We start from the raw sequence: 26304 nt of genomic DNA on the forward strand, positions 1-26304 counted from the left end.
ATCACTGTGATTTACAAAATTACTCACAATTGAGCTTTCCACAGACTATGTTTCAGTGTCTTCTTTCCTCCATCAGGGCTACGGGATTCCCTCTCACCCTCTCACCCCCACCCCCAGACTCTCACCTTGACAGGCAGTTTTAAGTTTGGCTGTTGAAGTTTTGATGTTTTGTATCCAGTGCTGTTGACAATGTGACTTGAACAATCAGCTATACAACTCCTTCTTTAGGAGTTGTATAGCCAATGTATTGGCTATATGTATTGTATTCAATGTATTCAATGTATTCAGTTTCCATTAACTCCTATTACCCTTGGCTTCCTATGTATCTATTCTCTACCCCACTTGACTTCTAAGTTCTTTGTCTACAATACTTAGAGGTGATACTTGATCTAGGCATCTCCCCTTTAAAACCTTGCATTCCCTTGTCCACTTATTCTGTATATCACATCTCAGAGAAATCATTCTGTTTGTCCTCCTTATGGCCTACTACATTTAATGTATCTTTCAATTCCACCCCTGTTGCAGCAAATTGCTTGATTTCATCATTACGTAGAGCTGCATATGGTTTTATTGTGTTTATATACCAAATCTGCATGGCCAGTTATCTATCACTGGACATCTGGGTTGCTTTCATATCTTAGATAGTATACTAAGTACTTCAATGAATAATGGTGACAGTGGGTAGGGTGTTAGCCTTGCACATGGCCAACTTGGGTTCAATTCCTCCGTCTCTTTCGAGAACTCAGCAAGCTACTGAGAGTATCCTGCCTGCACGGCAAAGCCTGGCAAGCTACCTGTGGCATATTCAATATGCCAAAAACAGTAACAACAAGTCTCACAATGGAGATGTTACTGGTGCCCAATGGAGCAAATCGATGAGCAAAGGGATGACTGTGACAATGATACAGTGATACAACATATGATAATATATGATATGTACATTTGAATGAAAGTTTTTTTTGTCCTGAGAATTGACACAGGTAATTTTTCTGTTAGTTTTATGGATATTTTGTATTTAGTCACTTTCCCAGTGGGGATTTTCTTCTATTAATTCTCTAATTAATTTTTCTATTTTCTTTTTTCTATTTTCTATTTTCTTCTTACTTAAGAAGTCTTCTTACTTCTTCTGGATCTCCAAGATCCTACATGTCCTCTACTTTTGTATTCAATTATTTTATCCCAAAATCACTTCTTTTTCTCAACTTACTTCCTAATATTTTTCCATCTGAATCGTTTGCATACTACTACCTTTGGACACATTAATATAACATTTAATTTAGTCTTTCTTATTCCCATGAATTTCTCATGCACTGAGACTCACTTATTTTTCTGCTGTTACAAATATGTCTGTGTTTTTTTTTACTTAAAGCTACATTTATATTTACTGCATACTTATTTTATTTCTGATATTATTTATTTTCATGTTAACTTGCTTTAAGCTATTTTATGTTTTATTAGCTTCTGAGTTATGTGTATATAGTTATATATAGTTATATAGTTATATATATAATTTTACTTTGACTTTTTTTTTTTTTGCCTTTTGGGTCACAGCTTGCGATGCACAGGGGTTACTTCTGGCTCTGCACTCAGGAATGACTCCTGGTGGTGCTCAGGGGACCATATGGGATGCTGGGAATCGAACCCGGGTCAGCCGCGTGCAAGGCAAATGCCCTACCCGCTGTGCTATTGCTCCAGCCCCTTACTTTGACTTTTCTTTTACTTCTTTCTCTTCAAATTTGAACTTTCTAAGCGATAATATTAATTTTACTGTCTTTTCATTAGAATTCTAAAAAATTATTTTCTATTTGTTATATTTGATTCTGTTAAAATTTCAAGTTGGCATGTTCAGTATGCCCTTTATACTACTCTGGTCTTCCTTCCTTCCTTCCTTCCTTCCTTCCTTCCTTCCTTCCTTCCTTCCTTCCTTCCTTCCTTCCTTCCTTCCTTCCTTCCTTCCTTCCTCTCTTTCTTTCTCTCCTTCCTTCTTTCTCTCCTTTCTTTTTCTTTCTTTCTTTCTTTCTTTCTTTCTTTCTTTCTTTCTTTCTTTCTTTCTTTCTTTCTTTCTTTCTTTCTTTCTTTCTTTCTTTCTCTCTCTCTTTCTCTCTCTCTCTCTTTCTTTCTTCCTTCCTTCCTTCCTTCCTTCCTTCCTTCCTTTCTTTCTTTCTTTCTTTCTTTCTTTCTTTCTTTCTTTCTTTCTCTCTTTCTTTTTCTCTTTTTCTTTCTTTCTTTCTTGTTCACTTGCTTGTTTGACTATTTTTCTTCTTTCTTTTCTAATTTATCTTTTCTTTGTTTTTAGTCTTCACAACAAATAGAAAGTTAAGGCAATTTTATCAGCAATGATTCTGATCTGTGTATCTATGCTTTTTTCTTATGTTTGTCTTGGGATTGCTTTTCTTGGCTCCCACAAATACATAAGTTTGCATTTGCAGTTACTATGTCAACAGGGTGAGGTGAAAGAATGGACGGTTTCAGATTCCCATAGGAATATGCTTGGTGAGGTAGATTTTGATTCATGTTTGTGGCTCTACAACATCCCTCCTCTCTGGTGTCTAATACGAAGATTTATTAGTCTGTCTGCTCTCAGTACACTTCATAAGGCTAGTAGCCATCCTGAGAATTTCCAAATTATAGCATAGTCTAAAGAACTTACTCATACCAGGCCATGTGGAACACCAATTCTTCCCTATGTGTGTGTTTTGGAGACAAAGGGTGTGAAGCTTCAAATAGTTTCTATTCTCTACTTTTTACATAGGGCATCTTGCTAGGCCAACTGCCCAGCCACCATTGGCACTTTTCTCTGGTCTGCTGACCCAACATGTTTCTACAACTATCTACAACCATTACAAAAACTAGTTGTGTCTACTCTCAGGACCAAAATCACCATCCAGTAAAATGAGGATCTCCTTCTTGTTCCCATTAGTGCTATATGTTTTTTTCTGTTTTGATATATGCTAGGGATATTCAATCCTCCAATCTGTACTGCAGTGATAGCACAGTGGGTAGGGCATTTGCTTTGCATGCGGCCTACCCAGGTTTGATTCCTCCATCCCTTTTGAAGAGTCTGGCAAGCTACTGAGAGTATCCTGCCCACATCACAGACCCTGGCAAGCTACCCATGGCATATTGGATATGCCCAAAACAGTAACAACAAGTCCCACAATGGAGACGTTACTGATGCCCGCTTAAGCTAATCGATGAACAATGGTATGACAGCGCGACAGTGCTATTAAATCTTCTCTCAACATGGTAGGGTCTCTCAGTGTCATGTCTTTCTGGTAATTGTCTAGCTATTCATCTTGGGAAGAGGGAAGAGTCAATTGTGGTTATTTTGTTCTATAATCTAAAAGAAGATTCAATGCAGACATTCAGGATCCGTTAAAAAACACATTTTAAAAGACAGCAATTTTATTGAGTTATAACTAAATATAACTTTGGGTAAGTTGAACATATACAATGTCTTCATTTACACAATTCCATCTTGCAAAATATCACAAAACTTTACTTAACACCTATATTGTCACGTAATCCCATTTTTCAAATCAATAACATAGTACTACTAATGATAATCACCATCTAATATGGTTTATGATGTCGTACTTGATTTTCTGCACTTGCACCATCAGGTCCTCAGTGGATGATTTTGATGCCTACATACATGCGTTAAAAGTGCAGATAGTCATTTTAGTCATTTTTTGTTTTGACAGCCTAGTTCAGCCCTAGAATTTTAGTAACCTCTCCTTGCTCAACCTTCTCAACACTACCATGTTGGGGGCTCTTCCAGGGTCAGGAAAATGAGGCTCATTTTTGTTACTGCTTTTGGCATATCGAATATGATACAGGTAGCTTGCCAGGCTCTACCATGCAGGTGCCATATTAGTTCACTCTTCGCTGGTTGACACCATTGCCACCTCCTCGCCACAATGAAGCGGTGAAACATTGAGGGGACTGGATTGGGTGAGAGGAAGGCATCTATCACATCAAACAGTTTTTGACACTGGAGAAAAACTGTTCCTCGGAACATGCAGCATTAGAGGCATTGGTGGTGTCAGTGTTTTCATCAACACGAACATGGCCATGACCATTGATTCGTTCGAATGCCTAACAAACTGAATTGGATAATTATGCTTGAATAGATGTGGCTCACTGTCAGCAGTTTCTATCTTTGTTGTCTACGCACCAACATCCAACTATGACAAAGAAGAAATTGAGGAGTTCTACATGAAGCTTGAGAAATGCTATAAAGAAGGCCACACCTTCTACAAGGTTATTGTCAGTGGTTTTCATGCCAAAATAGGACAGAGAAGGTCACCAGAAGAACTCCTCATCAGAACCCATGCCCTAGAGTGGAACAGAACAAACAGGGTGAGAGGCTGTCTGAGTTCATCATGTCGACCAAGACCATCCATGGTAACTCGTAGTTCCAGAAGTCTGAATATAAACATTGGACATAAGTATCCTGGTGGCCATTTCCACAGCGAAATTGACCACATCCTGTTCAGTTCTGCCTGACCGATGTCACTGTTGTCCCAAAATTCCAAAAAGGATCAGACCACCATCTCCTTCATGTGAAATTTTACTTCACCGAGTAGGGAGAAATGTCTGCAAAGTTTAAAAGAGAACTCCCAGAACAGCCAACAACCGAGAGCTCTTTGGCACTATTGCAGCAATATGGGAAGATGCCATCATTGACAACATCAAGGAGGAATACAATTGACTGGTTCAGCACCTCCATGATTATGTGAGGAATGCCAAGAATAAGAAAGTTGCAAAAAGATGCCTGTCTTTAGAAACTCTTGAGCTCATTCGCCAACACAGTTTGGCAGGAGCCTCAGGCAATCACAAGCTAACGTCTGAACTTGCATAGCTTACAGAGAAGTTATTAAGGGACACCTCAAAGAGAGAAGAACAACAGTGTTGGCCGATGAGGCAGAAGCCGGGTAAATTACTCAAAACGTCCACCTGTCCTTTGCCAACTATAAAACCAAGATGACTGCCTTTTGACATCCTGATGGATCTATCACATCCTCCAGAAGGGCAATGGAAAAGGTTATTCACTACTTCTACTTGGATCTCTTCAATAGCTATGTCCACCTGCCCGCACACCAAATTCCACAGGATGGATATGTGGATATGCATTCTCAGCAGGGATTGCAGGGTCAAATGGAAGCTCTATTCATATATATTTTTTAAATATTGCAGCAGATTGTTTTTCCAAAGAGGCTGGTCTAAGCATCAATACTAGTGGGATGTCTAGATTTCCGAAGATGGTTAAACTGAGCATCACTCCCACCAGCAATAAATAAAACATTCTTTTGCCAGAGCTTACTGTTTCCAGACTTTATTCTATAGGCCATTCTCACAGGTGTGAGGTAATACCTCAATGTGGGTGAGATTTGCATTTCCCTGATAATCATGTCAAGACATTTGTAGTTCTGAATATTTATTTTTTGACATGCTTTACAAAAGAGGGTTGATATCTGGTTCTTACTTGACTTTGAGTTAACAACGTTAAACTGTGTGAGGTGGGCGTCTAAGTTCTTTCTTTTCTTTTACCTTTTTGAATGCAGTTAACCAATTTTTCCCAGCACCATTTGATTAAGAGGCTCTCTTTGCTATAATTCATGCTCCTAGCCCCTTTGTCAAAAAATTAACTGCCCACTATTAGTTATTATTTTTGCATTTTTAATTTTCAGTGAAATAAAGGCTATGAATATCCTTGATGTAGTACAATGTAGCATAATACAATAGATTTAACACTCAAGACATTCCAAAATTCATTATCTTTTCAGTTTTGTAAATTGGAAACCCTGAAATCAAGGTTTAACAAGGTTATATTTCTTCTGAAATCCCATGAGATAATCCATTTATTTGCCTTTTTGTTCTTCTAGGGCACCATAAAAGTTTCTTCACTTGTCTTCTACTTCAGTAAACAATTGAATCATCAAAACTTTGCTGCTTCTTTAATATTTTTAAATGTAATTTATGACTAACATTGTGTATGTCTAAAACAGTACTACTTGCTAGACTCATAAATTTGTGTATTGCTATGTGATTATCCCTTAGCATGAGTAGCATTCTCATTCCTAGGTATTTTACCAAAGGATTTAAAAATAGGATCTTAAAAGTACCTACATACCCATGTTCTATAATTGCAATATAGTTTATTATGGTTAAAATATAAAAATAAATGACAGTAGAGTTTGCATGCATGTGTACACACATATATATATGTATACTGAGAAAATAAAATTATGTATCTACAAGAAATATATATATATACCCATTTATTTTATATGTCTGTTTAGAATAATGAGGTTCAGAGGTAAAAACATTTTTGAATGTAGTATTGAAGACATCATCTAATAGAATTAAAGAGACATCTAAATGTAATAGAATTAGACCCCCGCCCCCTCGGAAGGAAGGCGCAGGGCCGCGCTCGGCTCTCGCGGCCTCCGTCACCCGCTCGGCGCTCAACCCGAGGCGAGGAGGCCGGCTGGTGGGGGTGGCGTGGCCCGAGCCGAGGGCGCCGAGAGCTCAGGGCGGCGGCGGCGTTGAGAGCGGCGGGAACAACTGCCTCAGCGGGCAGGGAAGATGAAAGGTAGCCAGATCGAGCTGGGAAATGTGACACCACACAATATTAAACAGTTGAAGAGATTGAACCAGGTCATCTTTCCAGTCAGCTACAATGACAAGTTCTACAAGGATGTGCTGGAGGTTGTTGAGCTAGCAAAACTTGCCTATTTCAATGATATTGCAGTAGGTGCAGTATGCTGTAGGGTGGATCATTCACAGAATCAGAAGAGACTTTACATCATGACACTAGGATGTCTGGCTCCATACCGAAGGCTAGGAATAGGAACTAAAATGTTAAATCATGTCTTAAACATCTGTGAAAAAGATGGCACTTTTGACAACATTTACCTGCATGTGCAGATCAGCAATGAGTCAGCAATTGACTTCTACAGAAAATTTGGCTTTGAGGTTATTGAGACAAAGAAGAACTACTATAAGAGAATAGAGCCCGCAGATGCTCACGTGCTGCAGAAAAACCTCAAAGTCCCTTCTGGCCAGAATGCAGATGTGCAAAAGACAGACAACTGATCAAATTACAAATGAACTTTCTTGCACTTGCTTGTCGCCAAATAAAAGAGAGGCCCATTGATAAAAAAATAAATAAATAAATAAAAAATGTAATAGAATTAAAGAGAAATCTAAATGTATCCTCTTCTCTTATTTTTATTCTATTTTGTATTTCATTCAGCTCACTTTTGAGTTAGATAAAATTTGTCTCACAGTAACTCAACTTTCCCCAAATAGTAATCCTCTTTTCTTCCTTAGTTATTTAATAATGATATTATTATTTAAGCAAAGATATCACTTGTCAAAAACTGTGGCAATTTCTAAAATGATGCAGATTAAAGGATAAAACATTATTCTACTTTAGTAATTCTTTAGCCACTACCTGCATATACATGCTACCATATATGCAAAAAATATATACAAATAGTCATACATATATGGCTACTTAAAGAGAAAATTAAAGCACAGTATTTGTACATTATTAAAATATTTATTTACTTAATGCCTTGTTCTCACACACCTATAATGCCATTAAACTAAATTATTTTATCAATTTAGAGTTTATAAAGTGGACTGGAGCAATAGCACAGCGAGTAGGGCATTTGCCTTGCACGCGGCCGACCCGAGTTCAATTCCTCTGTCCCTCTCAGAGAGCATGGCAAGCTACCAAGAGTATCCCTCCTGCACACAGAGCCTGGCAAGCTAACAGTGGCGTATACTATATGCCAAAAGCAGTAACAACAAGTCTCACGATGGAGACATTACTGAAGCCCAGTTGAGCAAATCGATGAACAATGAGACGACAATGCTACAGTGCAGTGCATAGTTTATAAAACTGTTGTAGTTAATGTAGAGATACTTACCAGCCTTATTTGTAGACTTATTAAAAACAATGTGTGAAGATATCTAAATATCTAAATATTTATCTAAATATTTTATCTTACAGAAAGAGGTTTTAAATTTTATGGTAGATTTATGGCAATTCTGTGTTTGGGGAAAAAAGTTCTTCATCTCTCTTTAAAAACACATAATAAATATGCATGCTCATAAAAGTATAAAATCCTGTGTGAACTTTTTCACTCCATGGTTCTGTTGAAAAGTACTTAATTCCATGATGCAAGAATAGTTTAATATTGTGTTTCTTTGATGTGACTTATGGTCAGTTTACTACTGGCTCTGTACTCAGAAATTATTCTGGAGGGGGCTGGAGTAATAGCACAGCGGGTAGGGCGTTTGCCTTGCACGTGGCCGACCCGGGTTCAAATACCAGCATCCCATATGGTCCCTTGAGCACCGCTAGGAGTAATTCCTGAGTTTAAAAAAAAAAAAAGAAATTATTCTGGGGATGGTATGTGAGACCAGAGATTGAACCAGGATCAGCCACATCCAAGGCAAGTGCCTTAAGTCCTATAGACTGTGCCTCCCTCTCCAGATCAGTTTTTTAAAACATCAGTGTATACATGGAACATAAGAAGTGATATAAAAAATAAAAACTAGCAATCTGTTTATCTGTCTATATATTGCTTTTATAAAAAAACTCAGAAATATGCCTCTATTATAACCACTTTAGTATTTCTAAAGAGAGAGCTAATAGATGTAGACAGGGCTTCTCATCCCCCAAAAGCAAAATACATGATTTTCTCCAGTGCACATCAAATATTTTCCAACATAGACCTCACGCTGGACCACAAAACATACCTCAATACAATAAAAAAGATAGAAATTGTATCAACTATCTTTTCAGATCAAGATTCACTGAAGATAAAGTTAATCATACACAGAAATGGAGAATTAAATCAAACACCTAAAAAGTAAACACCTCGATACTGAACAACCAGTGGGTTAGAGAGGAAATCAAGAAAGAAATCAAACGATTCTTGGAAACAAATAAGAATGAGGACATGAGCTACCAGAACTTCTGGTACACAGCGAAAGCAGCATTAAGGGGCAAGTTTATAGCTCTGTAAGCATTCATCAGGAAGGAACAAAGAACCCACATAACTGACTTTGCTTTACAGTGTAAGATCTTAAAATATGACCAAAAGGAGTCCAAACCAGGTAGGAAGAGGGAATAATAAAACTTAGAGCAGAAATAAATGAGCTAGATAACCCCATCCCCCGCCCCCCCCAAAAAAAAATCCGAGATTCGTGAAACTAAAAGCTGGTTCTTTGCAAAAGTAAACAAGATTTAGAAATTCTAATTTATTTTAGAGAACTCACTTTGAAGAAAATTATATTAGATTGTTACAGAAAATAATTGACAAGTGGAAATAGGTTTTTTTAGCGTCATAAACTTTTATATCTGTAGATATGCACAAATATATATATGCACATACATATTTATATATACATGTATATACATATACAGACACACACATATATGCACCCCATTCTTCTTTTTCAAGTATTTTCTATGTCTCTGTCAAGAATGAGGTGTTGAAGAACAACCTAAAATCTTTTTATTCATGCTGCGCAGTAAATTACTTCCTGTTTGTTTGTTTCCTTGTTTGATTGGAACAGAGGGGCAATACTAGCAGTGCACAGAGCTTACTCCTAGCTCTGCACTTTGAAATTATTCCTGGCATGAGGGAGCAAAGGGGTGCATAGTAACAAAAAGTTCCCTACACATTGTATTATCACTCTGGCCACTAAATTATTTTATTGAGAGAAAGTGACCAGTAGCTATGAGTACTTGACTACCAGGAGTATAAACTTGAGATTCATTGATATATTTAGTGCCACTTAAATGGTCTGGTCAGTATATAAACTAACATGTTTTTCACTGAAAACTTAGCCCAGCCTACAGCCATCCTCTTTCAGTTGACTATTCATATCCTACTGACCTTTTACTTTTAATTGGAAAATCTGCTTGGATTTAATTATATGCACAGATGACTTACAAATGAATAGCTAGGTGCCCTATTCTTGATGAAAGGCTTGTGACATGAAGTGATAGCTAGGTTTAAGAAGTGAAATATTAAAACAAAAGCCATGGATCTTTAAAGCCCAGCAGCATTTAAAGACAGATTTTGAGTTATAATTCACAAGAACAACTGAAAAAAAATTGCAAGTTATTTCCCTCAAATTTTTCAATTAGTGAAGCCTCAAACTTATTTATTATTTTTTTCCAGTTTTTTTTTTTTTGGTAAATTTTGGGTCACACTGACCCAGGGGGCTGGAGCAATAGCACAGTGGGTAGGGTGTTTGTCTTGCACGTGGCCGACCTGGGTTTGATCCTTCCACCCCTCTCGGAGAGAGAGGAAAAAGAATGTGGAAACTTCTAGGTAAGTAACATAGATGCTGGCAGCTGTTGGCAGCTGAACAGTAAACCAGAGAAAGGAAGGGAAAACAAGTGGAATGATAGAGGGAGAGAATTTGAGGGAAAGCTCTTTATAGAAATACAAAATATGCATAACACTGAACAATAATGTAAAGATGAAACATATAGAGTGTGAAATATGTGCTATAAAGACAAAATATATTTTTAGAAAGTATAGCACAGCATCACCTTAAAAGAATTTTTGAATAAGAGCTTTTAAAGTTATGTTGCAATACAATATTATGTCATAAATATGCAAAACATGCATACTTACTTACCCTAGGATTTTATATGCTCGGAGATCTCATAATGTGCATTAAACTTATGTAATGCATATAAGAAGGGACTGGGAATTATAATAAATAAGAAATTTCAATTAAAATAAGCAAGTAAGAGATATCATGAAAGACAGTTACTGGAAATTTTGAATATCTGCAACAAAAGAAAAATGAGAGCATGGAAAAGTTGGTAATTTTTTTTTAAATGTTGGTGTCAATACCTGTAATTTTGGCATCCTGGTAGAAATTTGAGAGTAGGTAGGTAGACTGGTAAACTGGAAGCCTCTAGTAAACTGACACAGAGATTTAAAGAACATCTATTTTTTTTCACTTTTGTTTTCTTTGTTTAGGCGGTGACTCCTAGGAGTGTTAAGTGATGTCTGGATGGAACCTGAGTTTCCTGTCTTTTGAGCTATACCTTTGAAGCCCTAGAGAAACTATTTGCTTCTTTTTCTGCTTTATTTGGGTGAGGTTCTGGGGACTATATGGGGTGCCAGGAATCAAATTCAGGTCTGCTGCATGCAAGGTAAATGTCCTACATGCTGCACTATCAATCTGGACCAAGAAAAACTGTTTTCTTGGGGCTGGAGTGATAGCACAGTGGGTAGGGTGTTTGCCTTGAACACAGCTGACCCGGGTTTGAGTCCCAGCATCCCATATATATGGTGCCCGAAGCACTGTCAGGGGTACTTCCTGATAGCAGAGCCAGGAGTAACCCCTGAGCATCACTGGGTGTGATCCAAAAAAAGAAAATAGAAAAACTGTTTTCTTAAGCAGGGTTTTTTTTTTTTTAAGACCTTTGTAGCTTTATTACACCATGGTCTATTTACAAAGATCAGAACTGAATGCTTCAAACTGCAAGAAAAAGAATAAAATGATGCATTAATGATCTCCTACTAACACCCTGATGAGTTTAAAATTATTGAAGCTCACCTCATAAGTGAGTGTGCCTACAATTAGATGGTTAGCTCAACTTAGCTGTTTTGGTAAATCTGCCCTTGGGTTTCTTTGTAAAATGAATAAATGGTCTCTGAATTGTTCCCCTTTGCTTGATATTGCAAATAAAGAAAAGAAATCCCATAAAGTCTGAAGTAGAGATGATGCCATCCACACAGTTACAAAGCTGTCTAACCATTGGGCTAGTCTCCAGAGCAGGACAGCTTGACTACATAATCTTACCTAAACTACTATAAAGACACCAAAGATTAACTGTCAAAATATAAAGATGTTAAATGGAATTTAGAATGTATTTCTCTTGTTCTGTCTTCTGAAATGGGAAGTCAGGTAGGGGAATCCAATTGACAATGAGTTTTATCAGATTATAAAACAAAGATATGATTAGAAATGAAATCCATGTTGCCAGTCTGAACTCATCAAGGAGGATGCCAGTATAAATTTCAAATTAGATACACTTACTGAAGAAACTTCCCTAGGAATTTAGGACTAATAAGATGTTAAATGATGCTAAGCCAAATAGAGAAGTTGTTCTCCCTCAGGAGGGACAAGCATCACTACAAATAGAAAGTCCTGACAAGAATATGGAAGAAGGGCTGGAGCAATAGTACAGCGGGTAGGGCATTTGCCTTACACGCAGCCAACCCAAGTTCGATTCCCAGCATCCCATAAGGTTCCCTGAGCACCGTCAGGGGTGATTCCTGAGTGCAGAGCCAAGAGTCAGCCCTGAGCATCGCCACTGGGTGTGACCCAAAAAGCCAAAAAAAAAAAAAAAATATAGAAGAAAACCACCAAAACTACTTTTCCCTTCATAACACCCTAATCTGCATAATAAACCCTTAAGGTAGGGCACCTTACCAAAGGGCCTATTAAACTTAAACTTATTTTGTCAGTGCAAGAGATAAGGGTTTATACTCCACTCTGGGGTCACCCAAATGTCAATATGTGTAATTGCTTTGTTTTACTTTACTATGTTATATTGTCTTTTGTAGAGGCCCACATTCTCTTTTTTTAAATGTTTACTCCTGGGGCTGGAACGATAGCATAGCGGCTAGAGCATTTGCCTTGCATGCGGCCAACCTGGGTTCGAATCCCAGCATCCCATATGGTCTCCTGAGCACTGCCAGGAGTAATTCCTGAGTGCAGAGCCAGGAGTAACCTCTGTGCATCGCCGGGTGTGACCCAAAAAGAAAAAAAAATAAATAAAAAATAAAATAAAATAAAACGTTTACTCCTCTCTTTTTATTAAATTTACTTACTCTTTGTCTCCTCCTAAAATTCCTTTTCTGTGAGACAAGACAACAAAACGGAGAAATGTGGGCAGTCAATGACAAGGCTAAGACACCAAGCTAGAGGCCAGTAGTACTTGTTTAATCTCCAGACAGCTAGGGAAGGCCCGGTGGCTCTGGCCTCGCTGCCCAGGATCAGTGGTCTCGGGTCGATTCCCCACCCAGGGCAGCCCATGCCACAGACAGATGAAGACGGAAATGAGGGCCAAGCTGGCTAGTTGATCAGTTGCCATCTATTCCATTCTCCCCACACACCTGTCCCAGTCTCATAAACTCCCCATTCTAGTCTCACACTGGCCCTCATTCCCGTCTCCTCCTGTCTCTCCTGCTCATCTCTCCACGCCTCCTCTTGCAGCCTGGTCTCTCTTCTCTCCACACACCTGCTCCTCATTCTTCCCTTACATTCTTCTCCCTCTGTCCTCCTTGCTAGTCTCTCCATGCCCCCATCTACTGCCCTGCTCTCTCTCTCTCTCTCTCTCTCTCTCTCTCTCTCTCTCTCTCTCTCTCTCCAGCTCTCTCAACTCTCTAAGATGCTACACCCAGTCACATAGCAAAATTAGCATAAGAAAGTCCTTCCTGACTGTCCATCAGGCTCAAGGGCTGAATACCACCTAGGGGTGTTCCTCTTTTCTTTAGTCCAAAAACTTAATTAATATCTTAATTAACATCTTAATTCTACTTCTTAGTATTAGTTATTTTGTATGGACACAGTAAGAGATAAATTTAGCTTGCAAGGTGGCTCTCTGGGGACATGTTGCCACAGACTGAGACTACAGTGCTCAGGCCAGATTAATCACCCCCAACCCTAGAAGAGTCCAAATCTAGTTATTACTTTTTGGATAATGATATCATTTGTCCATGACCATGCTCTTAACTTATAGCTAAGCATTATGGCAGTTTGGCCAGGCCCCTTTCAATGCCAGGGTAGCACATAGCTCACAGTTTGTTATCCAGGTCCCTCGTCAAGACCCTGTTTTGGGGATACTAGGAAGTAAGGGCAACTAAAGCTTAGGTCCATGGAGAGAACAGATGACCCAGAGGTAATATTATCTGGAGTCAATTAACTCCCATGTTACGAAAGCATAGCGTTAACTGTCTTCCTGTGTCTTTACAAAACGGACATTACTCTGAATTAGCTATGCAAAGGACTTAAGGAGAAGATAAAAAGCAATATTTGCAAGTTAACAGAGCGCAAAGAAGTTACCAATAAACACAGAGGAATGAGAGCACTTTGATGGGAATAATCCAATAAACCTAAACTCCTTGTTGCAAGGTGAAAAGGACAAACCAATGTTAACCTACAGTACTCATTTTTGTGGCTACAACCTCTGGGCACTGTGGCTCACCAGGCTCCTCACAGAAAAACTTTCTTCTCTTTTTTTTGTGACTTGGTAGCTAAATGTATTTAATCACATAGGTCTCAGATCCAAGTAATGTCAGAAATACTCATGAAGACTTTTTACTCCAAATTGTCCTGTGATATTCAAGAGCTAGTACACATTCTCATGTTTGAGTTCAACAATATAAATAATGATTTCATGCTGCTTACTTTGCATCACTTTCACTAATCCATGTTTAATAGGTTATAAAATAGTAGAGGTTTTGCTACTGAGGCAGACTGGCAGTTGGGGGGTGGGAGGAGGAGCTGGCAATGAATTTGGGGGGAATAATAAAACCAAGACAGAATTTGAAAAAAAAAGTTATTCTACCATCGTTCCAAAGCTGCTAAGAATATTATTGCCAGGACCCACTCTGTGGACATAGGAGTTAGGATTACCTGGACTGAGAGAACTGTAGATGGCTTAGGACAAGTATTTACAAGCTTTAGAGACAAAACATTGTGATCAGGACATAAAGGAGGATCACCAAAAGTTCAAAGCATTTGCTTTATGACAAGAGCCAGGTCAACTCTCACATATGCAAGAAGCTCAAGGCCAAGGCAACCTGATGCATATCTGTATACAAGCTCTTCTTAAAATATTCAAGGTTCTTTCCTCATACCAAGGAGCCTGTGTTTTATCTTGAGTGTGTTAAGCTCTTTCCTTCCTTCCCTTCTTCAGCATTTCAAAATAAAAAAAAAGTTTTACTTCATTATCTTGTCTTGAAAAACAGTTTTTGTAAGGGCAAAGTGATGGAACATAAAAAGCCTGGGTAGGAATGACTTTCTTATTTTTTGAGCTACTCCTTGCTTATCTTGAGTCCATGGTTCTCATGAGAAACAGTATAAAGTGTCATCCCCCACTTGCAGAACAAGTAGACACCAGGCAGAGCCCAATGGCTGTCTTGTGCAACGAGTGGGATATGAAGTCCATGCCACACAGTGCCTCGTAGCAGGCTCTCTCCAATGCTAGCTTTCCGAGGCCTCCCACGATGGGAGATGGACAGAAGAAAAATATTAGATTTCCTTCTCAAGGCTGCCCTCTCTCTCCTGTCCATTTCCAGTAAGTCATCCAGGAAATCACCACTGGCACATTCAAATCAATACTTTCCACACCTTCACAGTCACAAAAAAAATGTTTACTTTAGCTCCCCAAATTTTGTAAATATTAACATGACGGCAAAAGTTTCTTTACTTTGTAAGATAGAGGGGACCAAATGATGAGTTTTGAGAGAAAAACACAGTCTAGAACATAAATCAGCACAAAGGCATGACATCCTTTCAGAATCCATCTGAAGATAACAGGAACAACCGATGATATAGAATTCTAGGATCAGAGCAGAGAGACTCCGCCTCTGGACAAAAACCAAGGTGAGAATATTAAAGCATCACCACAAAGCTCCAAGCCTGCTCCCTTACCAGCAATTGTAGCAATTGTTGGGAGAAAAAACCCTTTTGGTCGGCTTTGAAATGCCACACTGATCCCTGGGCTCAGCGGGCAGATGTGTTGGGAAAGAAACACCTCTAGGTCTGCTTTGAAGTGCAACCTGTCACAATGCATATCACAGGTCAGTGTTACCTGGGGACAGGATGTTTCTAGCAAAGGTGCTGTGAAGGTGTGACCCTATCTATAGGAAACATATTTGTTTCTGATCATCCTGTGTACATGACCAGTATGTACATGACCATGCATACTACCACCACCCTCCTCAACCTATATAAAGGCTTGATGTCTCTCGGTTTGCTTTTTTCCCTCAGACCCCTCCACTTAGCTGAGGGAAGTTTGGCCCTGGCCTCAGGATCTTGAGTGGCAGCCGCTTGCTGGCCGAGTGAGTGCACTGAACAGAAGCCTGGAGAAGACCCCAACAGCAATGGACGGTTGGGAAGAGGTATGGCAGTTTCTAACAAACTTGGCAGAGGCAAAGGAGCCTGTTTTGCTGTATCTGCCTGAGTTATTTAATTTCTTACTTTATGGCATATACTCTCCGTCCTGGGAATTCACTGTAGATTCCATAGAATATATTCTTGCTTTTCCATTCTGGAGAAGTTCATTTTCTCTTTTGAACATCTCTCTCTCTCTCTACCTTTTCCCTCAATCCCCCCCCCAAACTAATAATATTCAATTATTGCCTTCTCCTAAAATTATTTTTCTGTGAGGGATAGCTCTAAGTATGAAAAATCTTAGTAGGACTTAAGACAGACTTTCTTGCGAAGAGCAATGTCTTCCTTCACCCTGAGTTCCACAATTTCTGAGAAATAAGAGGCAGGGATCATCTTCCATTCCAGACAGAACAAGAAGAGTGTAGGTGTGGTTTGATGACTGTTCCCTGGGGCTGGTGAGGTGTAAGATCTGTACCACGCAAGTGTTCATTCATCACAGACTCTTGCAAGTCTTTACCTTCCCCAGACATGTACCTTTAAAGGAGCCCTTTGAAGGGTTCTTGCAAAACTGCTTTTAAGGTTGAGTTTCCCAATCTGCTGCCTGTCCATGAAACTTTATTATTCCTTCAAACCTGAAGGATATTCTAGTAGCTAAGTAGAGTATTCTTGGTGAGGTGTTTCATTTTGTTGAGTTTTTGAACTATGTCATTTCTTCCATAATCTCCTGGATCACTGAGTCTCATTGGATAGATGTTGTACATCTTACAGATTTTCCTTTGTGTGTGAGTTATGGTTTTGATCTTGCTGCTTTCAACATTTTGTCTTACCTTTGAATTTTGTCATTTTTGTATATGATGTGTGTTAGAGTTTTCCTAATTAGGTGTATTTTCACTGGGATCCTTCAAGCTCTTGTATCTCAGTGCTCATACTCCTCAACACAAGGAAGTTCTCATCATGATTTTTTTTAATTATTGTTCCTTCAGCACATTTGCCTTGTGTTCTTCAGGGACTCTGGTGATTCTTAGATTGTTCCTCTTGAACTCATCCCATGGTTTACTGGTACATTGCACATTTCTTTTTCTTTTTCTTTTTTTATTTTTATTTTTTTTATTTATTTTTTTCACATTTCTTTTTAGACTAATTTTTCACTTTCTACTGTAGTACTTCCTAGTAGTTTCCTGCCTATGTTGGAGCTCTTCAATCTTTTGCTCAAATTCTGTTAATCTATTGTTCAGAACTTTTATTAAATTTTTTATCACCTATCATTTTTCTCATTCTGTTATTTCTGCTGTAGTGATAGCACAGTGGGTAGGGCGTTTGTCTTGCTTACGGCTGACTCGGGTTTGATTCCTCCATCCCTCTCTAAGAGCCCAGCTACAGTGCTAATGTTTTTTTTTTTTTTCAACTATCATACATCTTTTTGCTTGCTGACTACCTGTACTATCACTTCTTTATACTTATTGAACATCCTCATCAGGGTGTCACTAAAGACACTGAGAATTTATTGGTGTTGTTCATGTCTTTCGTGATACTCTTTTTTGCTCATTGAACTTGATGGGCTTCTAAGACGTTTTCCTCATTGGTTTTCTAGTGTTCTTGCTGTGCTAGGGGTGAGACTTTGTAGTTAATACCCCTGGAGGATATTGAGGGATTAAACTGAAGATTGCGCTCTCCTCTGCCTATCCTCACAGAATGCCAAGCGTAATAACTGTGATCAGCACTGAATTTATTGAGTAGATTTGTCACACAGTCACTTACCCAGTCTTTTCCCTTCAGGAAGTGTGGTGTGGTACAGGTCAGGTGCTGGGACCCACTTGGTAGGGATGAGCTCTGCCTTATTCTGGAATAGTAACGCCAGCCCCAATAGACACAGTGGTGTCAGCCAGAGGCAAGCCTCACTTGAAATTGTGGAACAGCAAGCAGATGGTCCAGTTTTCCTCTGCTAGCAATAATGATTATATCTTCATTATATTATTATATTAATAATAGCTAGTTTAACTAGTGTATTTCTGCTGGCAAAGTGTTTAAATTTCATCACAGGCTTAAATTTGATTTCTAATTTAATTTTAGAAGCTTGTCATGTATGGATTCTCTCCTATTTCTATAGGTTTTGTGCAGAGATATTACATAACTTTATTCTGTATTATCTTTTGAAACATGTTTCCCTAGAAAACATTAAGAAAATTGAGGTAGTGTTTCCCCTGGAGCAAAGAAAAAATATTTATAGTATAATATTGATAATTTCTCCCATCATGGTATTTGTCAAACAAGCTTATAAAACATAAATGGGGTTCCTAGACTTTAGGGTCTTCTGCAGTGACTCCCATTCTTTGGAAAGACATCTCACCTAGTACCTCACCTACTGTCAGAATTGAGACTCAGGGATTTTTCATTGATGATTTAACTCTGCTGAGACAGATACAACACTGAGAATAAGGTTTTTCTCTCTGACCCAAAAGTCTGAGTCTTCAGCCAGCTTGGATAAAACACTGACAGGCTAATTTATTAACTTGTAAATAGAGTAAATCCCAAGACCCATCACAGTTCTTGACACAAACATGACTTCAAGGTACCATCTTATATCATTCTCTTCTGTCACCTTTTCTGTTGTGAAAGTACAGCTTCTGTGCACTGCTTTCATTTCCTCATGAATCACTCCCACTTTAGCACAATAATGTCTAACTTCTTCTCCCACCACTATTGAAAGTTATTTCTTCAATGTCATAAATTATCTTTTATTATTGAATGCAAAGTTCTTTGAACACCTCCTAATTTTCTTTGATATGGAAAGGCATTTGTTATGTTGATCAGAGTTTCTTGAACAACTCCTAATTTCTTTGATCTTGCTAAGGCAATTGTTATGTTGATCATCCCTTTCTTTTGAAATTCTTCCACTGTGATTCTTTTTAAATTTCAAATCAGTTCCTGCTCAATCAATGCCCTCTCTTTTAGTATCACCTCATTAAAGAGATAGCATTTTCTATGTTGCTAGGTCAGATCATATAGTTTTCTTTAGCATTAGTTCTGTTTTGCTAATTAGTAATATAAACATCTGAACTTTTCACAAAAGTTCACTTCTGTGTTTGTATCTGTTCAGTCACTTTCACTATCATATTCATCTTGCCAACCCTTCAAATTCAACATTTATAAGGTGAAGTACCTTTCAACTTGAACTAAGCTCATGTATGTATAGGAAAGACATCATTATTCACCTAAATCGCCCTGCATCTAACGCTGAGTAGGTATTTTTAATTTTTATTTATTTATTTGTTTATTTATTTATTTATGCCTTTTTTGGTCACACCTGGCGATGCAGAGGGGTTACTCCTGGTTCATGCACTCAGGAATTACTCCGTGTGGTGTTCAGGGAACCATATGGGATGCTGAGAATTGAACCCGGGTCGGCCGCGGGCAAGGCAAACACCCTACCGGCTGCGCTATTGCTTTTTTCTTTTAATATATATACTTTTCCTGATTCTTTTCAAAGTTTTCTCAGTTCTATTATGTTCCTTCTTTTTTGAGAAATAATTAACACACATCTTTCTTTATTTGTGTGTGCATTTATATATATAAATATATATTTGCATATATATGCATATATGTAAATACACTTACATTATACTTGAATTTGCATATTTTTTAAATGACCAACAAACAAGGTTCAGCTAGCATCTACTTTCTTATACAACTACAATAAAAATAAAAGAAGCAAGTCCTGGGAGATAGGGAAAAGCTCTAGGAAGTAAGAGGAGGCTGAATTTAATCCCTGGCACCATGGGATCTCCTGAGCAATGATGAAGTGACCTTTGTCACTCCTGTGCTCCACAGCACCACATCACTCTCCAATGAACCATCAGTCTGCACATGGCTGAGTATTGATGGGAGTGGCCCAGAAGCCTTGGGCACTGCTGGATAGCCCCACAAAAAGAAAAACAAGAAATAGAGGGAAATTGTCTGTGCTGAAAAGTTTTAGGATTTTGTCTCTAACAATATGCCTGCATTCCATACGGTAGTGTTAATAATCATATTATATATTGGTCTTTGACTGTTATAAAATTTCATGGTTATGTTCATGATTTCATGATCTAAATTCAGGGTATGTTAATATTAATCTTGAAATTTTACATCAAATTTAAACTAAGAACAATCCTTTTATATTTGATCTATTTTTAATTAAAAACGTCTTTTAAAAAAAATTACAACTGAGGACTGGAGCAATAGTACAGCAGGGAGGACGTTTTTCTTGCACACAGACAACCTGGGTTCAATCTCCAGCATCCCATTTGGTCCCCCCAAGCACTGCCAGGAGTAATTCCTTTTTTTGCAGAGCCAGGAGCAACCTCTAAGCATTGTTGAGTGTGGCCCAAAACTAACAAACAAAAACAAATTGCAAATGCAATTTTTCCAGATTGCAGGTCAGAAAACATTCTTGCCAGTCATAGAGATAGTACAGGGGTTAAAATATTTGCTTGCAGGTGGTTGGTTGACTTGGATTAAGTCCCATTACCACCAAGACACGTTCAACCATAGACAGAAGCAATCCTTGGACACAGAGCTAAATAAGACTTTAATATTTCTGGGTGTGGCCCCAAACAAATAAAAAACAAACAAAAAATAAAGAGTAGGAAAGAAAGTATTCTTGCTTTTCTATGACAACATATAAAGTTGAAGTTTGCCACAGATTTACAGTAAGTTGTTTCTTTATTCTTATCTTTAACCAGTGTTGTAAACACATAAATTTTGTTCTTTGATCTCTAAAAAATATTACTCATGTTTGAAGAACATTAGTAAAATTTAGAAAGCAAAGATACCATAATATATTGGTATTGCCTTTATTCATGTTCTTAGGAAAATATTCATTTGAAAATGCTCAATAGGAAATACTGTATTGCAGCACCACAGTGAAATAGATAGGCATATAGATAAGGGCCCCAAAGGCAATGAAATTCTTGGGAGGTAATAAAGGCTATTGGGACCCTCATTTTGGACACAAAAATCATGGCCATATAAGACTTTTCACCTGGCACCAATAGACTGAGAGAAGGCTGGAACCCACTCTGAGAGAAGCTCCAGCAGGAACAAAGGCTAAGAAAATGAATTCCAAAGACCATCAACCAATCTTGACTCTCTTCCCTTGGCAATCATCTTAGCAATGGACTGTTACCTAGGTAGAAACCCCACATGGGGGCAGCTTGGGAAAATACCTATAAAAGTCAACTTGAACAAAGAAAAAGCATGCGTATATGCTGAATGAGCTGTGTGCTGTTGTGTTCACGTGACCAAGCATGTCTGCTGCAGAGCATATGTCACCTGAATCTGCCCTCTCAAGATCTGTACTGGGGCTGTCTCCACTTTTGGAGAAGCCAAGTGGAGTATGTTCAAGCCTCTCGAGTGTGTTCCTGTCTCTGTCTCCCTCCTTCCCTATCCTCAGTAAACTTCCGAATTAAAAAAAAACCTGTTTTGCTTCACTTCTCTTCTCCTCCTGAAATTATTTTCTGTGAGAAAGACAATGACTTGGAAAGCCGGAAGGCGTAGGATTGGTTTTCCTTCCCCAAGAAGAGCAGTTCCTTGCTCTAGCCTGAGTTCAGGGCTCCTGGGGAAATAGGGTGGTGGGTATTATCTCTCCTGCCACACAGAATAAGTTGACATTGAGTGTGGCTTGACTGCTACCTAGTGGGACTGGCGGAAGGTCCTTGCTGTCCATGGGTTCATCACACTTTATCATTCCTAGCTCTCCCAGCCACTCCTGGGGTGGCTGAGGTGGATTGGGAGAAAGTGGCAATTGCTCCTCTGCCCAGTTAAGTCAACCATGTGGCCCCCCCCACCATCAACAATGGTAATGTCTGGAGCCAAGAAGTCAGATCAAATAACTGAAATCCATGCCTTGAATGTACAGAAGCTGATTTTGAACTTCAGCATATCCAGCCCATCCACCTAATCCCCAGCAACAGGTTTTGCTCCAGTGGCCCCTGAGCATTACCACAACCAAACAGCACAGTATTGCTAGACAGAGCATTAAGTCATCTGAGGTACACAACAGGGGCGTCCTCCATTACCAACTATATAGTAGCACTATAGTAGATAGGTCATGATAGAATTAGAAAAAGAGTAAGAAGCATGCAGCAGTCCTGAAAGTGCAGAGCTTCTTGTATTTTGTTTTTATTTTATTTTTTTTTTGCTTGTTTTTAAGTCTAGAGTAGGGTGAGAGAAATAGCACAGTGGGTAGGACTGCATGTGGCTAGATTAAATTCTGCCAAACACTGCTGGGAGCAACTCTCAAGAATAGAGCGTAAAGGGGCCCCTAAGTACCACTGGGTGTGGCCCAAAACCTGGGGTTCGGGGTTTGGGGTTTGGGGTTTTGGTTTTTTTTTATGTTTTCATCAAACAAAAGTACTTAGAAATATCAAGTTTCAATGTCATCAAATGCTTGTTTACATTAAATTCTATCTGGGTCTTCTAAATGTTTCCACATTATTATTACTCTAAAAATACTATAAGGGGGACTGAAGATATAGAATAGGGTGTTGCCTTGTTTGCAGCCAATTCAGGTTCAATCCCCAAAAACCACATATGATCCTGAGACCCACCAGGGCCAGGCATAAGCCCTGAGACTGCTGGAGTAACCCCAAAACGAGAACATTCTAAGGAAATAGTCTTTAATGCCATATCCCGCTAGGGTCAGTATAATAGAACAGGGATTAAGACATTTATCTTGACACAGCTGACCCTGATTCTATCTCTGACATCGCGATTGATTCTTTGAGCACTGCGGAGAGTGACCCATGAGTAAAGCGATAGGAGCGATGAAAGAGGAGCCTCGACTTACCCTTGCTAGCTGCTGGGAGCAGTCCGGCTTTTGACTGGCCGGTCCTATAGTTTGTACTCCGTGCAAGTTCCTGGACTTCTCCTGGTCCCACTGTGAGAAGACTCAATGCTGGGGGTTTAAGATACACACAGGAATCTCTCAGGAGCCTCTCCCCTAACCAGACCCTCAATACCTGTGTGCTAAATGTCCTTACTAAAAGGAAAGTTGACAAACTGCGGTAGAGGGGACAAGAGTGGAAGGACCTTTAGCTTGGAGTGCAGAGAGATCTTCAAGGGAAAGGCATATTTTCCTGAGTTTGGAGGTTACACATGGAGGTTCACCAGCTGGAAGCTGGAACAGGTGATCCCAAAGAAGGGAAGGATATGTGTGAGATCACAGGTGAAGGTGTGGTGGAAAATTCTAGAAAGGGTAGGATTTTAGGCCTGATGAGGAAGGGTAATGGAGAGGAACAAAGCTCTTTCTGGTTCAGGACTGAGGTAAGAGGGGTTTATTGTGAGCAGAGTGAGGAAATGCGGGAAACTCTTCCAGCAGTGTGGGCCCCTGTGGGTCTGGTGCTTCCAAGATCCACATGAACTGTGGGCTCGGTGTGGGTGTTGGTCTGTCTCTGTGGAGATTACAGCTGAAGCTGACAGCAGATCTGACTCTCAGCAGATCAGTCAGTTCTAGAACAACTGACTTCTGTTCTAGACACACAGAAACCTGTGTGATGAGCTTTGTGGAAACCTCTTGCACAGTGGCTTCCCTCTGGTCTGCGTAGGTCCTCATGTCCTGGACATGCATCCAGGAAGTCAGGCTCGCAGGTGCAAGGAGATCTTGAGGCTGGTATTGTCACGGTGCTTCCCCCCAGCTGCCATAAGTGTGGCAGCGTCAATGGGCTCTGGCATTATGGGGATAGGGAGACCATGTCCATGAGAAACTGATGCTTTGCCCCGGAAGTGAATTCTCTCAGTGTCAGAGAATGGGAGTCCAAGGTCAAGGTTCTGCTGATCTGACCCTGAGAGAACTCTGTCCTCGACTGACAGGCAGTCATCTAGCACAGCGTGGCCAGCAGGGGAGCGCACTCACAGCAGAGCTCCATAGCTGGCCAGGACTGGCAGCCAACCCCAGTGGGCTGTCCCCAAGGCCCAGGTGTGCAGCAGGGTCTCCTGTGCAAGCCAAGGAGGGACGGCCAAGCGACACAGTCCTAGTAGGGACCCTTTTGACTAAGACCCGCACGGCTCAGGGGCCTTTCTCCAGCTTCCCAGGGAGAAAGGTGGGGAGGACAGAGGAAGGAGGGGGATCGTGGACACGCGTGTGACACTCTAATCCCATCGACTCACCCCCACCCGTGATCTTACTTAACCTTAACAGCATCAGCCCACGTGGTCCACTCTGCTTCCAGCCACACTGGGGATTGGGGCTTCAACTGAGGGATTTCAGAGGGGCGGAATGGGAACAGGGCTTTACTTCATAGCAGGTAATATGTGTACTGAATTCTAATTCATCTCTTGTTAATTGTGTGTGTCTGAGTTTGGGAAGGGGGTCCACCCAGCAGTGTTCAGGGCTTACTGATGCATGGTGGGCCTCTGTTCCTTCGCCATTCCCAGGTTCATCAACATTTTCAAGAATGAAAGTATTGAAAGATAAGGATGCTCAGACTCAGAGTTGGAAAGCAGAAAAGTTTTTTGGAGAGTAGAAGAGAAAAGGAAAGATCCCCAAGTAGGGAGGAATTTAGTATAGGACTAAGTTAACTATGGCTTTTTGTGAGATTTTTATAGGAAAACTGGGTCTTTGTAGTACAGAGAGCACAGGGACTCTTCAAGGTGATTAGGCTGGTTGGGATCTTTCTGCCATCTGCCATTTGTCCATCATCTTAGTCTCCCTGTGAGCCAAGCTCTGGGGCAGAATTTTATGACAAACAATCATTAACTTCTTTTTTATCAGAAGTCCAGGAATTTGCTTAAAATGCATAGTCATTTGAAATGACTAATTTTTTTCACCATTAAGAGAAGGCCAAAAAAAAAAAAACTGAATAAAGGCTAGAGACATCACAGGAGTTAAAGCAGTTGCCTTGAGTGAAGATTACCCAGGTTCACTTCATATGGTTTCTTGAGAACTTCTAAGAAGTGATCTCTGAGCACATAATCGGTAGTAAGACTTAAATACCACAAGGTTTGTGGTCTCCTACAGAAAATAATATCTGAACACAAAAAGTGACTTACTCCTTTATAAAGTCATAGGAATGATTGAATTATATCTCATAGATGTTGGAACTCCCCCCAAAGGTATATTGTCAGCTGCATGCTGAGGAGTGACAGTAAATAGCAAGACAGAAAAATAAAAGACCCCTTTATGGCCTTGGATGCCCAAATGAGTGCCTAGGTGAGAGGGGACACCCAGGATTTTACATTACAAAGTATGCAACTTTATGAAACAAATGGCACAATATGATGTTTTAACAAAAGTATGAAAAACAGGAGAGAAGAGTTCAGAGGAAAATACTGGCAGATAATTGTCCAAAATTGATGAAATGTACTCACAAATTGAGTAAATTTAAGTTTCCATTTAAATTATATGCAAAAAGATAACCCTAAGAAAAAAATTTATAATTTCTAAAAAGTGTGAAATTAAAGGAAAAAAGAAAGCTAGGTCGAAAAGAAACAGAAAAATATAGTAGAATAATATTTAGGAGAACAAAAAAGAATGACAAGTATGTGCTCATAAAAAGCAATAAAGGTCAAGTGACAATAAAGTTATATTTTTATGAAGAGAAAAATTTCTCTGAGAACTAAAAATGTACAAAACTGTCACATTAAAACTATCATTCAAAAATTACAATTTAATAATTAACATTTTTTATCAAAGGTTAAGAAATTTTGTCTCTAGTGCACTAATCACTGAAATATTAACAAAACTTTAAAAATACTGTTTCTTTATGAGTTAAAAGAGAAAATTAATTATATCTAGTTAAAATTTGGTGGGAATTGAACTGTAATCCAGGATCTGCTCCAACTTTTGGCCCTCAATGCAAGAATATACCTTGCCCCAAAGGTATATTCTCAGCAGTGTTCTGAGGAGGGACAGTAAACAGGAACACAGAAAGGCCGCTTTATGGCCATGGATGCCAAGATAAGTGCCTAGGTGAGAGGGGACACCCGTGATGTTAGAAGTGTACCCAAAGTGAGACAGACTGTAACCCAGGATCTGTACCAATGAATTTTCCCTCCCTCCACGGGCAGCAGGGGCGTCACATTGGATTCACATTCCAGCCTCCTATACCGAACACTTACTAGGGCAGCCTAACTACCCCAACCACATTA

General features: G+C 39.4%; 1 protein-coding gene and 1 non-coding gene across 2 annotated transcripts; both read left to right on the top strand.

Moving 5' to 3' along the window:
• Positions 1-6408: 6408 nt before the first annotated feature.
• On the top strand, positions 6409-7157 carry LOC129402245 (N-alpha-acetyltransferase 50-like). Its single transcript, XM_055127976.1, has one exon. It carries the CDS (start codon positions 6592-6594, stop codon positions 7099-7101), a length of 510 nt encoding a protein of 169 aa, XP_054983951.1. The 5' UTR covers positions 6409-6591; the 3' UTR covers positions 7102-7157.
• Positions 7158-9970: 2813 nt separating this feature from the next.
• LOC129403074 (small Cajal body-specific RNA 1) lies at positions 9971-10135 on the top strand. Its single transcript, XR_008629058.1, has one exon. It is a non-coding gene; the product is annotated as a small Cajal body-specific RNA 1 (non-coding RNA).
• The last annotated feature ends 16169 nt before the right edge of the window (positions 10136-26304 follow it).

This window comes from Sorex araneus, chromosome 2 (assembly GCF_027595985.1).
Source record: "Sorex araneus isolate mSorAra2 chromosome 2, mSorAra2.pri, whole genome shotgun sequence".
Taxonomy (NCBI): Eukaryota; Metazoa; Chordata; class Mammalia; order Eulipotyphla; family Soricidae; genus Sorex; species Sorex araneus.